This window comes from Triturus cristatus, chromosome 3_2, assembly GCF_964204655.1.
Source record: "Triturus cristatus chromosome 3_2, aTriCri1.1, whole genome shotgun sequence".
NCBI classification, from domain to species: Eukaryota; Metazoa; Chordata; class Amphibia; order Caudata; family Salamandridae; genus Triturus; species Triturus cristatus.
In genome coordinates, this window is record NC_140584.1 from 216062544 (window position 1) to 216082146 (window position 19603).

General features: G+C 43.1%; 1 protein-coding gene across 1 annotated transcript in view; it reads left to right on the plus strand.

Moving 5' to 3' along the window:
* Nucleotides 1-19603, plus strand: part of THSD7B (thrombospondin type 1 domain containing 7B) — a 2208177-nt gene that overhangs the window by 1900488 nt on the left and 288086 nt on the right. Inside the window, exon 17 of the mRNA XM_085647534.1 lies at nt 6095-6228. Coding sequence (XP_085503660.1) covers nt 6095-6228 — 134 coding nt within the window. The remainder of the gene's footprint in view (nt 1-6094; nt 6229-19603) is intronic.

Sequence of the window (19603 nt, forward strand, 5' to 3'; positions counted from 1 at the left end):
ATAGCTCTGAATGTATGTAAGTCAATATACATAAGCTATATTTCTTGACCTTTGCTTCGTCCATTAAGTGGGTAGCTAGTTGAACATATCATTTTATATTATGGCAAATTGTATAATGTCTCCTGTGGTGTTTTTGTTTCACAGAACCAAGTGTCAGTGATATTTTGGAATGTGGATAAGTTTCATTCTTGACTCACACTTCTACAAGGACTTTATTTAACAATACATTTAAGGTTATGTTTTGATTTGTATCTCTTTCCCCACTGTGTTTGATTTTTCAGATATTGTATGGGGCACCATGATTATAATAGCACACACTCTAAGACTGTTAAGTATTGAGTGTTTCTAACAGTCTTCTCCGGGAGATTGGAGTGCCAATGTAGGATAAGAGGTGTGTAAACTCAAAGAGGTCACAACACATAGATCAGACATGTTGCTTGCACATATGCTCACATGATCTGTAAGCCTCAGTGTGGGGCGCTCAGAGCCCTGACGCATTTCCTCATACCACAACCACCCCCAGCACTGGGTGCCCGCAAAGTCCAAATAGGAATGATGTGTTCTTGTTTATTATATTTAGTTGTTGGTATTGATTAGAAGTCATGCATGCACATAACACAAATGGATGTGAATGGCCACTATCTCCAAAGGTAGGCAGCCTTACTCACTGAATGAATGCTATATGTTGAGAATGGTTGTTGAACAACGTGCCCTAGAACCGTAAGTGTGCGGTGGCCCTCTCTGATGTTATTGCTCAATATCAATTTCAGTGCATAACATGGAATGTTAAAGGTCTGGGGTCCCCAGCCAAATGGCATTATGTATTTTCTTTTCTGAAGCGATGCAATGTACAAATTGCATGTTTGCAGGAAACGCACATGAATCCCCAAGAGTCATACAAATTTAAAAAGAAATGCATGGCAAATTATACGGAACCGCTCACTCTGCTTAATATAGGGGCACTTTGATTTGGATGGCACCAGGTGTGCCTTATGCTGTACATTATTCCCATATAGACATGGAGGGCAGATACACAATATTAAATGGAAACCTGGACAGCAGCTCTATGGTGTTCGCTAGTGCCTATGCATCTAATGTCAAACAGGCACCCTTCTTTGTGTTCTGAGTTGTATCTATGGAAGCTATCTGTCATTGGCACACCTCTAGGGAGGAGACTCCTGGTTTGCAGGCTGTCATGTTTAAGAGATGGCTATAACAGTGGCAGTTGCCAGATATTTGATGGGGTTGCAGGTGTGAAACAGGGAGTTCTCGTTTTAGTCCAAGTTCATGTCTAATTTCATGCTGTGTACACTCGACTTGACCTATTCTTGGGAGTTGGGAATATGGCACTGTTAGCAAATTGGATGGAGCTCTTGTTGTCATTGGCCTTGCTCTAGGATCCCTATGTTGCAGTCTGCCTGTGGCAGCATTTCAGGATACACCATACTGTTTACAGGTTGAGGAGTATATTGATAAATATTTTCATGAGAACATAGGCTTCATTAATGACCAGCGACCTAGTGGGACACTTTCAAAGTCATGATGTGTGGCTGTATTGCAACCTCATATGGGGACGTAAGGAAGTCTACGAAGGCATCGTTGATCTTGAATTTAAAATGCGTGAGTGTGAGTGAGTAGCTAATGTGAACCCGAGTATCTCCCAAGTCTGGTTTACATACAAAAACAGTTTTATGCACAATTGTCTGGAATGTGACATGTTGATTTCCAGGAATATGTGACAAAGTAGCACGATGAAGTGGACAAGGCAGAATGACTGTTTGAATGGTTGCTACAATCAGAGATAGTAGGAGTTCAGTCTGTGTGGTTTATGAGCATACTGACATCCTGCAACACACAGTGCTAGATATAAACATAAGATAACACTTCTCCTGCTTTACTCTCAACTGATATTGAGAAGGCATGTGACACCATGTGGTGGCCTGATCTGTATTCAGTGCTATAGTAAATGAGGTTTGGAATTAGCATCCTAAAGTACATTTAACTGTTGTGCGCAGAACCTTAGGCCAGGGTAGACACAGAGCACATGGTGTTCCAACAGTGGTCTATCCAATGAGGTACATGTCAGGGGTGTCCTTTATCACCCTTGTTGTTTGGTTGGCCATGGAGTTATTAGCCTGCATGCTCCACTCTAAAGAGAGGGACTGAGGCATCGCCCTATCTCATGGGCATCACATTGTATTTATGTATGATGACTACACTCTTCTGTAACTGCAGGGCACAGAAAATACTTTGCCAGAAGTTATGGCATTACTGACTGCCTTTAGTAGCATGTAAGGTCTTCAAGTCAACAGGAATAAGTCCAGCGTGTTTTCATTGCAGTCAATCACTAGACCTGATTGGATCATGGCTCAGAACCTCCCCCATGGTGCGGGAGACTGACATGTTTCAGTACCTGGGTATGCAAGTAGATCAGGAGATTACAGATCTGTTCTCTTGCAATGTCAGTAGGGTTCTGACAACCACCAATCAGTAACTTTCTGGAGTAATATCCCTGTGTCTTCTATGGAGCTTGTTCCAATAGCAAAGATGCTACTCCTTCCGCACATGCTTTATTATTGTGTGAGCCTACCAGTGCTGATACCTAGGAACCTCTTCAGTGAGATCAATTAATTACTGATAGAACTGATTTGGGATAAAGATAGGAGAGTAGCCCTCCGTGAAACTCATAAGACCTCTGGATAAAGGAGGGATAGGGGCTCAAAACTATGAGCAATTTAGTTGCTCAATTGCAGTAACCTATGCGATGGCTATCAACAGGTTTTGAAGGTGTGCCAAACTTGTGATGAAGTAGTCCTTTGGAAACATCCCCCTCCCAGATAGATGCCCTTGTGCTGTGAAAGTAGCACAACTGTGCTGGCAGCATCTTAGAAGTCCATTTGGTTCTTCTGAACTGCATTCTCTAGAGATCCCTCTCTAGGTTCTCCTAGGATTCAAGACACTTTCCATGTCTCATAATCACTGTGCTTGAAGAGACGGCTGGAATATGGGTGGTAGGGAACTTATACTCCCGCAGTACTACACATTCATAAGACACCCTAACAGAACTCTGGGAGCTTGGCACTGGCCAAGTTGTAACACAAAATGCCCTAATCATGGTGGCCAAAACCACATGGAGAGGAGGAGATATCAAACCAACCAGAAGTGAAAGCCTACAGATGATGTTAACACATGGTGGGAGGAGCAACTCTGTACACCACCTTAGATACCACTAAAGTCCAATGGGAATGGGCACTGGAAAAGGGGCTCAAGGCTTTGGAATGGGAAAAGAAATTGTAGTATAGCAAGAAAGTCTCAAGAAACCCGCAATTAAAAAACCCGCCGTTTAATTACCCGCACCAGGTATAACTAGCGCCAAACAAATTGCAAAGGTGTACCTGAGCTCTGAGGATTGTTTTTCCAGATGCCAGAGAAAACGAACAAATGTTATTCACATGATATGGAACTGTGCAATAACTACACAGTAATGCACTCAGATAGTGACGATTCTGACAGAGTTGTTTTAGATACATTGATATGCTAAGATATTTTGTCTTGCATATGTGGCCAGATGCACAGGCCGAAGGTTGACAAACAAACAAACAGGTCCCTGAACACAATATGGCCATGGCACAGAAGGCCAGACAAGCACCGGATATAAAACTGTGACGAGCTGATGTCCAGAAATGACCAAAACTGACATAGCAGTATTAACTGGTCATGGGATGAGATCAGGGGCTAGCATCACCCACTGGAATACCATATTATTAGCGATACAGGCTAAGATAGAGGAGGCCTCCGTAGAGATTGTTGAAGGGGTGGCACACACACGAGCAGATGAAACTTAATTAAGTCATGAATCCATATACCAATGCAACCTTGTGATTTGTAAGCAGATGTTCGGTCCAGCTACTAACTTGGATATCAGATGTGACATGTGGGCACTTCACACACTAAGATATCCATACATTGTCATACAGCTCCTCCTTGTAACTCTACAGCTCCATCTCTGTACATGTGTACAATATAATGACCCATGAACTAAAGCAGTCCTTGGGTCTGAGATTTCAAATTTTGGTATATTGTCCAACGTTTGAATGACATCTCCCATAAACGTTGATAAGAACATATTTTGCTCTGTTTATCGACAAAGACGTTTTAAAGCATGGTCAAAGTGGGCAATTGCCCAGGCTCCCCACTGTCCAATGGCCTCCCTGGGGAGGTGAGCCTTCCCTGTGTTTGACCTTAGTCCTTTCTATCTCTCTATCACTACCCAGCCGCGGCCCGTGGAAGGAGTTCCGTGGGGCGGAAAGGCGGGGCGGGGGAGGGGCAGGGTGGGGGGTACTAAAAACCGGAATATGGATAATTGGAGGTAAGTAAACAATTAAATAAATAAAACAAATTTTGTTGCGCGCTCTGCATCGCAAAATGCGATGCAGCGAGCGATACGAATTTCGTTTTATTTATTTAATTGTTTACTTACCTCCAATTATCCATATTACGGTGTTTAGTATCCCCCACCCTGCCCCTCCCCCGCCCTGCCTTTCCGCCCCACTGCACTCGCTCCACGGGCCGCGGCTGTCACTACCTCTCTCTGCCTACCTTTATCTCTGACTCTCTCTCTCTCTCTGTATATCCATATCCAGTATCATTGTAAGGATTTTTGGGGCACTAGACAAGACAGATGTCAACTGTTTGTGTGTAATACAGTTTATTAAGCGTTATTCAGTATTGTTTGGTATCGTGCGGATTCAAAATAGTTATGAAGAGGGCCTTCAAAATAGGTTGTGCCCCCAAAATCCTCAGTGTGACACCGTTTCCCTGACAACACGGGGACCAGTTCTAAGCTTCTAACTGTTCAAATTTGTCATAAGATGGGTATGAATTATGTAGGTGTGTTTATTCATAAAACTGCATCACAATTTTAAAAAGTATTGTTTTTGAAATACCTTAATAAAGCTGATATTCGTGCCAACAGTGAATTCGGAATTCCGTGTTCCCAAATATTATCTCTTGTCCACATGATGCAAATAATTGGTATTATTAACTATGGAATGCACCTAGCATCTGCCATTTGTTTATTGTCCTTCCCAGAAATGTTGCCAACTCACACATCTTGTTGTCAACGTTCTCAGTTCCAAAAAAGCTATAGATCGGATCCACTTTAATTATAGAATGTGTCGAACCGTTCAGCAGCAGCAACTTAATGCAAACGCATTGTGTGCCTTAATGCAATAGCTCAATCTTGGCAATTTGTCAATGCGGCACACTGTCTTTAATACTGCACAGTAAGGAACATTGTATTTCAAATCAAGGATAATCTAGCAAGTCAGACTGAATTTAGTGTCAATAATGACGCGCGCCATGCTGCACGGTGCATACAAATGCAAGCAAACCCGGCCAGTCGAGCTTTCATTATAGAGACAATGACTGCAACATTTTAAACAACAGGCAAATTGAATTTTAAGAATATGTTCGCAAATGTACCATTACAAATGTCAATGCGCTATTTGTATGCCTTCTTTATTTGCTACTGGTTGTGTTGTTTACTCAATTCAAGACAATTTACAAAATGGCGCGGCTCATATAAAATGCACGGTGCAGTTTACCTCGGAGAATTCTAACTAAAAACGAACGCGGAAATGCCGACGGTTGCAGTTCTTTGCCGAGTTTAACTTTTACCGAGTGATTAAGTGTACAATTCAGTGTTCTTTACACATCTCCAGCCAAGTGGCAGTTTCCTCTTTGGGGACACTATTCCAGAAAGATGAGAGTGCCCCAGAAATGAAAAGTATGCAAGGAGATTACAAAATAGGGAGGAGGTGGAATTCTATTCTGCACGAAAAAGCGGGAGATGTGTTAGTATTACACGTTAGAGTGTTGGAAACACACCACACCTCTCGAACAGTAATAAGGAAAATGACACATTATTGTGTACTATTTAAAAGAGTGTCTTCTTAATATATGTTATTGCGTACCATCTTTCTATGTTGTCGAAGTCAAGATTTTTAATGAACTTGTGAACATTTCATTATTAATTTCAGTGGGAATTTAAAAAAAATGGTTAAAATTGCTATTTTAATTATTTCCTTGGCAGGTGTATGAGGCAGTCCCATGTTATAGTGAGTGCAATCAGTATTCATGGGCAGCAGAGCCTTGGCTTCCATGCAAAATTAGCAGCGAGGAAAAATCCCCTCACTGTGGGGAAGGAATACAAACCAGAAATATCAGGTGAGTGGAAGCAAGGGAGACAATTTTAATATGAATTTCTTGCAGGCTTGCACAATCATTTTTCTGACGCCAGCGGAATTTAAGGTTCAGCATCAGTTATTCAGAAAAAAGCTATATGTAGTTATGTATTTTTGAATGCACCTGTGAGCACTTCGTTGATGTCACTGCTATATTGATGCTAAATTCCAGTGTTTCAGCTCAGCGAAAGTCTTCAGGCTGTTCATTTAAATTGTGTTAATACACGAATTTTCCCCATTTCAAGGAAATTATTTCTTCTGGTAGATTCAACACATGGGCCAAAGTAGTTCCAACTTATTCCATTCAGTGTTCTGTTAATTTTGAATTAGATGTGTATTAAAAGCATGCATTCTGAGGTTGAGAAATTTGCCTTGGAAGATAATAAGTTCGAGGTCTGTGCTGGGAACGGAGTTCACTACAATTTATGTTACCTTAATCCACCTATGTTCGTGTTGATTTTGTATCTGAGTGATGAGGCAATGATTGCAGAAATGCAAATTAGAATCAAAATGTTCTGATCCATACCCAAGAGAAAAAATAAATGTAGCACTTGTCTACAAGTCTCTGAAACGTTTGGTTAACAAGGTTTAACACTTTAACTATTCGCGTCCTAGTTGTCAAACCTCCACGGTGATGAAAGCAGTGCGTCCAAACTTCCAGCCGCATCCGGCTACCACATCCAGGGCGGTCTCTGGGCCTGATTATGAGTTTGGTGGTGCGGGAGAGACCGTGATGCCGGTGGCCCGCTCTCACACCGCCAAACCTATGTGCCCACCAGATTACGAGTTTCCTCGTGTCTGGTAGGCTTTTTTGGCGGTCCCACAGCGGTGTCTCTAAAAATGGTCACCACAATGGGAACACCAAAAAAAGTTCCTGTGCGGCATGGATTGCAAAATTCATACTGTGCAGGAACTGGAGTGCATGCACACAGGGGGGCACATGTTAAGCCCCTTTGCATACATCCCCGGGCAAATGGGCACTTTGTTTTAGGTTCGCCAGCCTTTTCATGGAGGAAAGACCTCCATAACACCTCTGGCGGTCCTGAAACTTGTAATATGCATGGCGGTGCCACAGTGGCACCACCAGCAGAGTCCCTGACTACTGTGCCACCCCCAGGGAACGGCAGTTCCCTAGCGTCTGCGGAGATGCAATGGCGGTCTGACCACCAAAGTTCTGATATGGTGTTTGGGCCGCCAGCATGGCGGTGGCTGGACCGCCACCACCGCGCCCCGCAAGTCTGGCAGTGCTCAAACCGCCAGACTCGTGATTAGGCCCTTTGAGTTTTACTAATTATTCTCTGCTGAAATGGCTCCTGGTTGCATAATGGGAGCTCCACGTAAACACCTAAGAAATGACATACTGAGTATCTAAACCCCGCACATAATGAGAGTTTCATCACACCTTGGGGACATTTAAACGGGTTTTCTCTGTAGGAATGCCAAGGTTTCAATGGTGGTCTCAGAGTTCAAAGATGTGGGTGGACATGGCCTCGGCAGTATTGTATTTAATAGGATGGTCTTTCGAACCCCACTTCCTTTGGAGTCAGTCCACAATGCATTGCTGAAGAAATGTTTGATGGATGTCACATCTCTGTCCACCTTTAAATGAGAGCCTTGTGTTCCAACATACTTAACTCATTTGAAAAAAGGATAATTATCCATCACCAAGTAATATTAAAAAATAAAATACAATAACCAATAAAAACCACATGCATGCTAATGCAGCAAAGAAAGATAAAAAGTCACAAACAAAATATCACAAAATAGTCAAAATACACAAAGCATCAATGTACTCCAAGGGTTGTGACGGAGTAGGCCTTTGGTTTGATTTTAGGCTGAAGAGGCGAGAGGTAATTCTAGAGGGGGCACCAGTGAAAAGTATTTTGACCACTGGAATCATGCCTTCATGGGTAGCATTGCCACTTTTCCCATCTCCCTTTGGTATTGAAGGAAAAGCATAGAGTTATATAGGTTATAGTGGGTAGTACCTTCTTCCAGTTTAACAGAAGTAATAGCCTCAACATCACAGACGTAGCAACAATTGCCAAGTTGGGAACTCTGGGTGCACTTTCATTACTTTGTAAAGCTTGGAGGGCTACCATGTTGAAACATCATCCTTTACATTCTCTCTTGCTTTTCAACAACAAAAATATCAAACTGGGGGTTTATTGCTGCAAATTAAATGTCAAAGGTCCCTGATGTGCAGGGAGATTTCACCCTTTACATCATGAACAATTCAACATTTCCATACCTCATACACATTTTGGACGCATTGCTTGTTTATGTTCAATGCAAACAATTTGGAGCTGGGGGGAGTCCTGCCCTCTTTCAATCAATGATATATGCGCTGAAATATTTTTCATAAGAACTTCTGTATTTACACACTGTTCATGAAACTCAGGTAATAAGGAATACAGGGTAGCCCCGTTTTTTTCTTTGTTCTAATGCCTAGCACCCATGCTGGTAAAAGTGGCCACTTGACTGTAAATGGAGCAGAATTAAATACTCCCTGGCATTACAGCAATGTTTAATTAAATTAATTAAACACTCTAATCTGCTTAGGAAGGTTCCAGCTAGTTCTTTGTCAAGGTCGTCTAATTTTCCTGTCCACTGCAGTCTTCCACATTCCAAGAATTGAGTTCCGGATTTTCAAGCAGTTTTCACAAAACTGTATTTCCAATATATTAACCAAAAATCAATTTTACCACAGACTTACGTTTTGATAAATACTATAGCAGTACAAAAATAATCTTTGTAGCATTTTTCCTAATGCAACATAAAAACTACTTTTATTAATTTTCTTTTTTTTATTGGTAAGCAGAATTGTACTGCAGGAAAAGCTCATTTACATTTTGCAGTGGAAAGGGCGCTGGTGTTCAAACACTGTAGGGTCTTACCTGTCTTAATATTAAAAATGTCCCACTTATGCACAAAATACACCCTGTGTCTCTTTCTCCAGAGCATTACTGAATATCTTAATTATTGTCACTGTAGGTGTTACATGCTGAAAAATTTGATATGGATGTTAGACATTGGAGTTGATGGAGTGAAAACCTTAGTCAAATAATAATCACATTCCTTGTCAGGGTGAACCACAAAAGAAAACTAAATAAACAAGGTGGATATGAATCATTCCCCATTGCAGTTGGCCTCAAATTGGACTACCATTGGGGCTTTGCATTTTTTCTGCTGCAGCACATTGTTAGTGAGTTGGTCCCAGGAAATAGGATACTCAGGGCCACTGATTTCTCGCGGAGGGGACCATGTACCCTACTCCCCATTCTGAATAATTTCAGCCCTAGGAGTAGCCTCCCCAGGACATATAATGGCTCAGGGAGGAGGGGCCATGCACTCTCCTCCTTTCAATAAAAGAAAGTGGCCCCAGCCGCCTTTTTTTGCCTATCTCATGGGTGTCCAGCGGAATCATGGCAGAGAATGCAGATTTTTATTTATTTTGTCCTAGGGGATGCCTCTGGGTCACCCCCCATGGCGCCTAGGGGGATAGGGTATCCCAACCCTGTCCCCTTTAAAAAGTTTTTTACATGTTGAGGGCAGGGACCCATTCCTGCAATGACTGCCAGCAACATTTTTCTCCTGTTGCTGGCAGCGAATCAGAGTGCTCCCTCATGCGGGAGAGAGATGGCCCAAGGGAAATAAAGCTCCTTCGACTAATCACAACACTCTGTTTTCAAATTGGCACTCCCGCGAGAGTCTCTTGAGGTTCTTGTGGTCCCAACCATCCACATATCTATATTTTGTTTAGACTTAATTTCTCAAACACAAGTGAATCGAGTTACTAAAAAAAACACAAAAAGCACAATCTGTGAACTAAGATCTAGTGTCTTGTCAAATTCGGTGTAATTCCGTTCAGCAGTTTTTGCAAAAGTGCTTCTTAAAAAAGATTATGGAGAATGCATGGGAATTTACAATTTTTGTGCCTCCCCTATTTGTCAGCCCCTATCTGACAGATCACCCTGAAACTTTCTATGCACAAACTAATCAAACAGTGGCATGTTTTTGGAAAGTTTCATGGAGATATCGTCTGCCTGCGGGGTGTTTGGCACAGGGTTAGCTCTATGCCCGAAGGCTGTGTGTGGCATGGAGTTGGCCACAGGGCCTGGCAGCAGCCCACCTTCTGCAATCAATTATTGGATAGGCCCGAGTGATGGAACCCCAGGGCAAATATTGGCCCACAGAGGCCAGCTGCATGCCCCAGACCCCATCTTAATATGTCTGGGCCCCAGGGAAGGGGGCACCCTGAGCCTGTGCTGGAGCCGGCTCTTTGGGATGGGGTCCCCAGGGGCCTTAATGGCTCTGGGAGAGTGGCCACAAGGCCCCCTCCCCTTTGTTTCCACAGCTAGGCTCCGGGAGTTGGGGTCCTCAAGGCTGAAAACGGCCTGGGGAGGCAGGCTCCCCCTGTCTTTTTTTCATGGCCAGGCCACGGTGGCAGTCCACAGGGCCTAAATCTAACCGTGGGCATGTGCCCCGCTCCCCAGCACCATGCTACCTGACAATATTAGAAAACGCTTGGCCCCGGGGATCGGGACTCCTGGACCAAAATTGGCCCAGTGGGGGGGGGCGGCATGCACGCCCTCCCCCGTTAAAATGATAAATAATTCACCCTGAGTACCTGGCCCACGGGGCACCTAATAACAACAAGCGCGTGAAACCATGCTTGTTTATTTTCCCACAGATCCACAGAGTGACCTCACTACCAGGAATAAGAGGCCTGGTATCCCTACCCTGCCCCCTCGGGCTGAGGCCTTAATCACAATATGGCTGCCACCACTTGCTGGTTGAAGTGGGGGCAGGCAATCAGATCTTACCATGCGATCTGTCGGATCCACGGAGGGTCCTGGTCCCTAGAATCTATACATCATTTTTATTTAATAACTTCGAAACTTCTGAATGGATTTAGACCAAATTTCAAAAAGCACACTTCCTGGAAAAAGATCTAGCTATCTGCCAAATTTGGTGAAATTCTGTTTCCAAGTTCTGGCTGTAGTTGTGACTAAAATCCCTGTGGGAAATTGCATGGGGAAATCATGTTTTGGACCCCCCTTTTTTCGGCACCCACTTAACGGATCACCCTGAAACTTTACAGACAGCAGCTGAAGTGATTGTTGTACTAATTTTGAAAACTTCGTGAAGGTTTGTCAAATGGCATCAAAGTTATTAGCAAATCAAAAAATGCTTCATCGAAAACTAGCTCCTAATTTGAAAAACCTACTGGCGAATATATAGATAGTACCCACTGGTGGTCACCAGGAGGTAGTTATATTTAGGACCATGTTTCTGTAGGGAAAGCGTTTTTGACTTGCCTATATCTTTGGTGCCGTTTGACAAATCTTGATGACATTTTCAAAAAGAAGTGTGTTAGTAATTCATGTTGCACATAGGAAGTTTCAGGGTGATCGGTCAAACAAGAGTTGAGAAAAAGAGGGGCGTCAAATGTGTGTTTCCGATGCTATTTACTATAGGTCCTTTAGTCAAAGCTGCAGCCCACAGCACGGGACGGAATTACACCACAATCAGCAGAAAAGAAGAGTGGTTCTGCAGATCATGCTTTGAGTTATTTGGTGTAAATCTGTTCAGTAGTTGTTGAGAAATTTAAGTGAATACAGTTAGTGATATCTGTGGCAACGACAACTTTGTTAAAAATAACAAGCTCTTGTAGGAAAATGGAGAGCTTTGATTGGCTGCCAAGACTTCAACCGGGTAGTATTGGCAGCCATCTTGGGAATTGGCGTAAGCCGAGTCCCCGAAAAAAAGAAAAAAAAAAGAAATGAGCGTAGAGTAGGCATATCCTGACTCCAAAAAGTTGGTCCTGGGGTTCCAGAGGAACCACAACAGGCCAAAAAGAAAATAGGAAAAATCTAGAAATCACAACACAGTAAAAAACAGAGGGGTTGGCTTGCTTTACACAGGGTTCCCGGGGTAGGTCCCGGGGTAATTTGTTTAACCTTAGAAGTGCAACGGATGACATAATGGGACCCTTGCTGAACATGGAAGGTGCTCAGGCAGATCTGATCAACCCTGAGCGTCTGCTTTCAGTGGTCTGGATATTATGATGCTTGCAACCCTCCTATGTTTGTACTAGCTAAGATATGAGGCAGTAAACAACTCCTTTGGCCCCTATCTGAGATTTAAACTCGAATATGAATGGAAATGTATTAAGTGTTTTTGATGTGTCTGCAATATTTTAATGTCAGGCACCCATCATGATTCAGCCAAGAAGCGTCTACACTTGTGTGAAAGACAGATCTGGGACGGGGAGAGATGTAGTGACGTGATATGGTGGAGAGGTGGGGCAATTGACAAATAAGTGTCAGCACGCGAGGGATGCACCGAAATGCAGACTATCAGAACTACAGGAAGAGGACATTGAAATTCTTTCAAGTGAGTGCAGGGGTTTCTGTACAGATCCACTTGAGGCTGTAAGACCACTGGCTGATGTCACACAACTACATCATTCTGTAGTTTTCACCTCCTAACTCCGCCCTCTGCTCTGCCCCCTCGGTGTGCACGTTGTATGACACACTAATGCACAGCGGTCTTTGCTAGCAGTAGCAGGATGGGATCTCCAGCAGCACAAAGCAGAGAAATATGGCATTACACTCTGATGCAGGCAGCATCGTGTCATCAGGGCACATGGGATGAGCCTTACTTCATACGCTGATGACACTCAACTGGTCCTAGCCGTCAAAAATGACGGCCTTCAGAAAGCCGACATGTTCAATCAGGGCATGTCGGCCATCGGGAACTGGATGTCGCACAATTGTCTGAAGCTAAACTCCGACAAATCGGAGGTTGTAATCTTCGGCAATCTCTCTCCGGAGTGGTCCTCCCGCTGGTGGCCGTCATCTATGGGCCAGCCCCCAGTTCCGGTGGATAAAGTGAGAAACCTGGGAGTTATGTTTGACAACCGTCTGAATTTCCTACCACACGCCAATCAAATATCCTCTTCAGCCTTTTATAAACTGAGGCTCATCAAAAAAATTCTGCCCTTCTTACCTGAAAACATGGCGAAAACGCTGGTAAGCTCCCTGGTGCTTTCCACCCTAGATTATTGTAACGCTTTGTTTCTAGGGGCCCAGGAGAGAGTGTTAACAAAAATGCAGTCCATACAGAACGCGGCCGCCAGGCTCCTAGGGCGAATCCCCAAATTCCATCCGGTTCTACCTACCATGAAACAACTCCATTGGCTTCCGGTGAGGAAGAGGATCATGTTCAAAACCTTGTGCTTGGTATACAAGGCTTTACACAACGCTGTCCCAGCGTTCTTCACTCAGAACCTTATCCCCTATTGTCCATCCAGAGCACTGCGCTCTTCCAGCTCCCTGGATCTGGTGATCCCCCGAACCAAATCTGTTAACTGGGGTGATAGAAGATTTCTGGTGGCTGCTCCAAAACTGTGGAACACACTGCCTCACTTCATCAAGACCAGCACGTCCCTCTGGTCCTTCCGAAAAAACCTCAAAACCTGGCTTTTTAATCACTGACCTCCCAGTTCCCTTCTGGCTAAACATTGCAGTTACCTAGCGCCGAGATGCCCACGGGCCTTCGTTTCGCGCTTTACAAATGTCTAAATAAATGTCTAAATAAATAAATAAAGTACGGTGACATCACATCAATTGGTGCAGCAGGTGCAGTGCAGTGCACATGACCCGGAGGCTACAGGGCTCACTGAATACTGCTTACTGCTAATTAAAACAGTAATCAGGTGCCCAATTTCTTTCCTTGGACTAGGGACCATGACACACTTGCTATGACGCTGTCAAAAGCAGCCAATTTGTGAAATCACAGACTGCAGTTTTGTCCATAGTGACATCAGCAGCATGGCTGGTTCCTCTCTCCAGAGTCTCCAGCTATACCAATCTCAGAAGAACACGCATATTTTTCCCAGTGGTCAACTTATTTCAGGTGACATGGCTCGTCAGGAAATTAATAATTATGTTTAAAAATCACTTGTGGTAGAGGCAGCAAGAGGGATAGATGAATGGGAGGGTAATAAAATGAAATATAGTATAATGCAATATCCCGCTGAGACTCCCATGCTGTCTCAATGCCAGCTGAACAAGACTGAAAAACATCATGGGGCAGATTTATGTTGCACTTGCGCCATTTTTGCGCCGCCGTTGCGTCACTTTTGTGACGCAGCAGCGGCGCAAATCCTGCGCCATGGTGCGGGGTATTTACAATGTGACGCATCTGGGAGATGCGTCACGTTGTAAAGCCCTGCGCCACATGTAGGCGTTCCAGGGCAGGTGGGGGCGTTCCGGTGCAGGAACGCCTCCTAAAAGTGGCTGAGTGAAATCTACAAGATTTCACTCAGTCACTTTTAGGCCCATGCTGCGTCAAAACCCTGCGCCTGCTTGAAGCAGGCGTAAGGATTGACGCAGCATTGTACAGATAGGGCCCCCCAGAACATTGCTGGAGCTGCGTCGCGCTTGCGACGCAACTCCAGCAATGCGCCACTTTTACGGCACAGATGCGTCACGCATCTGTGCCGTTTTTGCCCCATGGTGCGCCACATTATAAATGCGGCGCATCCATGGTGGCGCAGCTGTGGCGCATAATAATTGGCGCATCCCTGCTGATATGCAGGGATGCGCCAGTTAACATAAATCTGCCCCCATGTTTATTTTGTAACAGGTATTGCAAGTGCTGCATAATGTGTCACAATTTATATAGCATCCATTTGGGTGACAAGAAATATGTTCTTAGCTGCACAGGGACAGATGCATGTAGTGTATACTGGAATAGCACTCATTACAACACATGCGTTTACAATGCATGCTATTAAAATCCAATTTGTTACAATGATGTGTTGTTACATCGCATGCCATTACAACGCAAGTCGTTACAATGACTTGCTGTGGGGGGAGCCTGGAGTTTCGAATAGTATAGTTTACTATTCCAACTGCAACAGTAGGGAATTTGTTGGATTAAAAATCCAACAAACCCAACACCTTCTGTCTCCTACAGCAAGTCGTTGTAACAACTTACATTGAAAAGGCATTACAATGTAATGCCTGCGTTGTAGTGGATGTTTTCCGTATACTGAGCGTGCAGAACACCAGTTCCAGAAAGTTGACTTTTGTGGCTGACTTTTGCATTTCATCGCTGCAGAAGATACATAAACTGAGATCTGCTCTGGGCTGCTGTCAGCCCCAGATACAGAACAGTGCAGCAGGTGTACCTCAGCCAGGTTTGACCGCACTGTGAACTCTGCTAGTGAGCCCCTCACATAATCAGACCGCTCCACACAGGAGCTTGAGGGAGAACAATAACAGTACCAGGACACTTTCAGCCAGCCATCATGAGTAAGCCAGATGTGTTTTACTTTTGTAATAATTCAACAAATGCATTTGTGACATTTCTGTCACTAGTTCAGTTAGTCCATTAGACTACTGTGTCGGAACGCACTACTCATTACCATGTTTTTCTGCACTACACCTGTACTTTCTACTACTGCAAGCTTGATAATTGGAGGCATTGATATGGAGTAATGTTCATGCTACATTATTTGCATGTTTTTAAGGAAAGGCTTCAGGCTGTGCCCCACACTATAGCCAAGATCAAAGAATGTATTCAGTGGCATGCATTTTGCAAAGGGGAACATAAGCTCCTGTCTCGCAAAACATTTACCTTGCACTACAACTCAGTTGCTCCCACTTTCAGTGTGGGACAGGCTTTTTGATCAGTACGGTACAGCCATGTGGGCAAGATGGAAAGGGCTAGTCTGTAGGCCCTTTTCTTAGTCCTGCCACAACTCAAAGGGCCACAACAATCAGCCCAGACACTGGTCCTTTCAAGCTGCTCATCTTCCAGTGCCAGACTGCCAGAAAGACTGGTCCAACACTGCACTCCAGTGGATTTCTGTGACCTACTCCATCTCACATTGTTTGGCTGGCCTTTCAAGCAGCCTTGCACTGCCAAAAGGGTTACCTTAAAAGAGCCAGTGTTTGGACTGTTTTGTAGCCTTGTCACAGCCCAGAGAAACAAAACTATCAGTCTACACACTGACCTCTACATGTAGGCCAGTCTGACATTGCCACATTTTTTACTGAAATTCTCTAAATTCATCAATTCTTTCCGTATTTGTTTTGAATGTGTTGAAGGATTTTAGAATGTGTCTAAAGGGTGCTTGGATTCTGCTTTAAGGTTTTGGTAGAACTCATGGGTGTCTGTGTTACTGGGTAGCTGGTGGAGGTGCCTGTTGCGTAGCTGCAGGGTGTTGGCCGCAGGCCCTTTATCCAACCCCATGCAGCCGTGCATGTTGCAGGATTGGCTGCCTACAGGGGGTTGGCAGAAAGGCCCACCCCCCCAAGGCCATGCACAGCAAGGGTTGAAATAATGTAAGGTAATTAAATATTACATAATGTTAAAAAGAAACTAGAAATTCACTGAAAAAAACTAAGATAATAGGAACCTTATAGTTAGGCTCAGACTTTAGAAATACAAAACCATAGAACTTCAGCAGTTATATTTACCTGAGCTAAATATAGCATAAGCCCCCGCAATGTACTGCTTATGACCTGATATATTTCATCCCTCATGACATGTCAGTGACATCACTGATGGTATCATCCATAGAACCACTAACACACCCACTCACACCCCCATACTAACCTTTCATACACGCACTCACACACCCACAGAATTACTCACAGACCCATACAACCACTCTAACACCCACTCACTCAACCACAGAGCCCCTCATACACCCTACACCCACCTACTCACTCACCTATGCCGGCACTCACACATCTACTCACTCACCCATACAGCTACTCGCACACCCACTTACTCACCTTAACAGCCACTCACACACCCACTAACTCAATCATACAGCCTCTCAACACAGCCACTCCCTCACCAATACAACATCTGACACACCCACAGACACACCCACACAGCCACTTACATACCCATTCACACATCAATACAACCACTCACACACCTGCTCACTCACTCATAAAGCCACTCACATGGACATTTACTCTCCAATACAGTCACTCACACACTCTGAGCAAGATTTATGACCATTTTGTTTTGCGGGTAGCAAATTGCGATTTTTTGTGAGTCACAAAGTGAAATCTATTAATATGTTTCAGACACATTTAGGGCCTGATTACGAGTTTGGCCGACGAGTATCTACATCACAAACGTGATGTATATGCCAGTCCTCCGTATTATGAGTTCCATTATATCCAATGGAATATAATACAGCGGACAGGATATCCATCACATTTGTGATGGAGTTACCCATCCACAAAACTCGGAATCAGGCCTTGAGCGATTCCCAATGGGGTCGCAAATTACCTGCCTCATAAATATTCCTGAGGCAAGTCGTAATTTGCGACCCATTGGGAATGGCCAGCACTCACAGGGATGGTGGCCTGCAGACCACCATGTCTATGACTGCTTTTTAAATAAAGCATTTTTTTGTTTTATAATGCAGCCCATTATCCTTAAAGGAAAATGGGATGCATTTAAAAAAGAAACATGAATTGTTTCTGTTTCATTTTTTAAGAGTAGTCAGTGGTTTGACTACTCTTAAAAGTCCTGTTGCAAAAACACTATTTTTGCATATATTCACAAAGGGAACGGGGGTTCCACGGGGACCCATTCCCTTCTGAGACTGGCTTACCATCTACTTGAAGTAGATGCTAACTGCGATTGTTTTGTGACCGTATTTGGGGTAGCAAAACAATCGTACATACCAGTGCGATTCGCTATTAGGCAAGGACGCCCTTGGCAGGTCCCTTCCTAATAGAGACTTGCAAACCCTATATTGCGAGTCGGTAATAGGTTACCGGCTCGCAAAATAGGGTTTGTACAAATCACAACCATTTTAGCAGTTACAATATTCACACACACACTATAAAAAACACAATAATGATTAGTTATTTTTCAGAGAATGTAAAGCCGTAATACCCTTTCGTTTTCTGGTTATGGTATACAACGCCACTCCCTGGTTGTAAAAACATTTTTTTATGTCATTTACAAAGTGGTGTATTAAGCATAAGGGCTGAAATGAGTTATGGTGCATGTTGCACATTCAATGGCAGGGCTGTTTCAAATTTGCTTGAACTGGACCATAAATTATCATTCAGTGTCACTTTTTCAGTGAGTTTCTAGAGTATTTTTATAATCTGTTGCTTTCACCAACTACATACTCATTTTGCCTTGTCGTGCACCAAACCCACCACAGGAGGCTAACCACAGCTATGCAAGGCCAGCAACAATTTGCATTTGTATTTGGAAAAAGAGGAAATTTCTTAAGTTAGATTTTAATACCAACAATGAACAGTAATTAATATATGAAACACCAGTTATACCACAAATACAGTTTTTAAGCTTCAAGAAAGACATCTCTTACCCAAGGGCTGAGCAAAAAGAAATGAAATAACTTGAAAATATGGCCTTCTTCATTTTGATAGAGCAGGGCAGTTGATCATGTGAGAGATTGTGTGGTGTGAATGAGAAATATTTTTCTATTCACATTATTAAACACTTTGTGCTTCTCTTTTTAAGAATGTGTGCTTCAATTAAAATAAATATAATATATACTGGCCTCTTACCAGTACTATTACATTTGTACAATTCAATATTTTTTTAACAACTTTGTTTTACTGGTTCAATAAGTGGAATCTATTTCAGTTATTTTGCTGGATAGCTGATTTACTCAGTACACAAGGTAGCATATTTAGTGAACTTTTTACAAGAAAATTTTTTTTACTTCAATAATAAGATGAGTTGTGAACAGCTGTAACTGAATATCAATTCCATCAGGCATTTGTGAAAGTACATTCAGTACTGCAGGATTGTAGAAGCAAAGAAATCACAGAGGATTAGATGTAAACGAAAAAATACAAATACTTTTTGCTCTTTGTGTAGGATTCCGATACATACAAAAAAATTAGAAAACAACTTTGACTATTGCCTTTTCATTAGTAAAAGCTCTCAAATACACATATTATCATATATTTGCATAATATATTTGCATCATCAAATCAGGTGATCATGACATATCTTTGCATGATATTTAAATTCATTGCTGCCTCATAAAAAGCAGGCAGGACAACCAGTTTAATTCTTCAATGAAACACGAAAATTATTCAACAGTAAATCATATGTGGGACACAGTCCTGCATCCGTTGGGAAAAAAGGCATTTACAACACAAATAGACATTTCAGGCAAGACATAGGTACCACTTGCTCTCGGCACTGGTTGGTGCTAGGCATCGACACAGCCGCTGAAGCACTCAAAAAATTAGCTGATGAAATTTCTGAAATTGAGAAACAAATCAAAGAATCATGCCCAATTGCAGACAGTAAGAAATTACTAG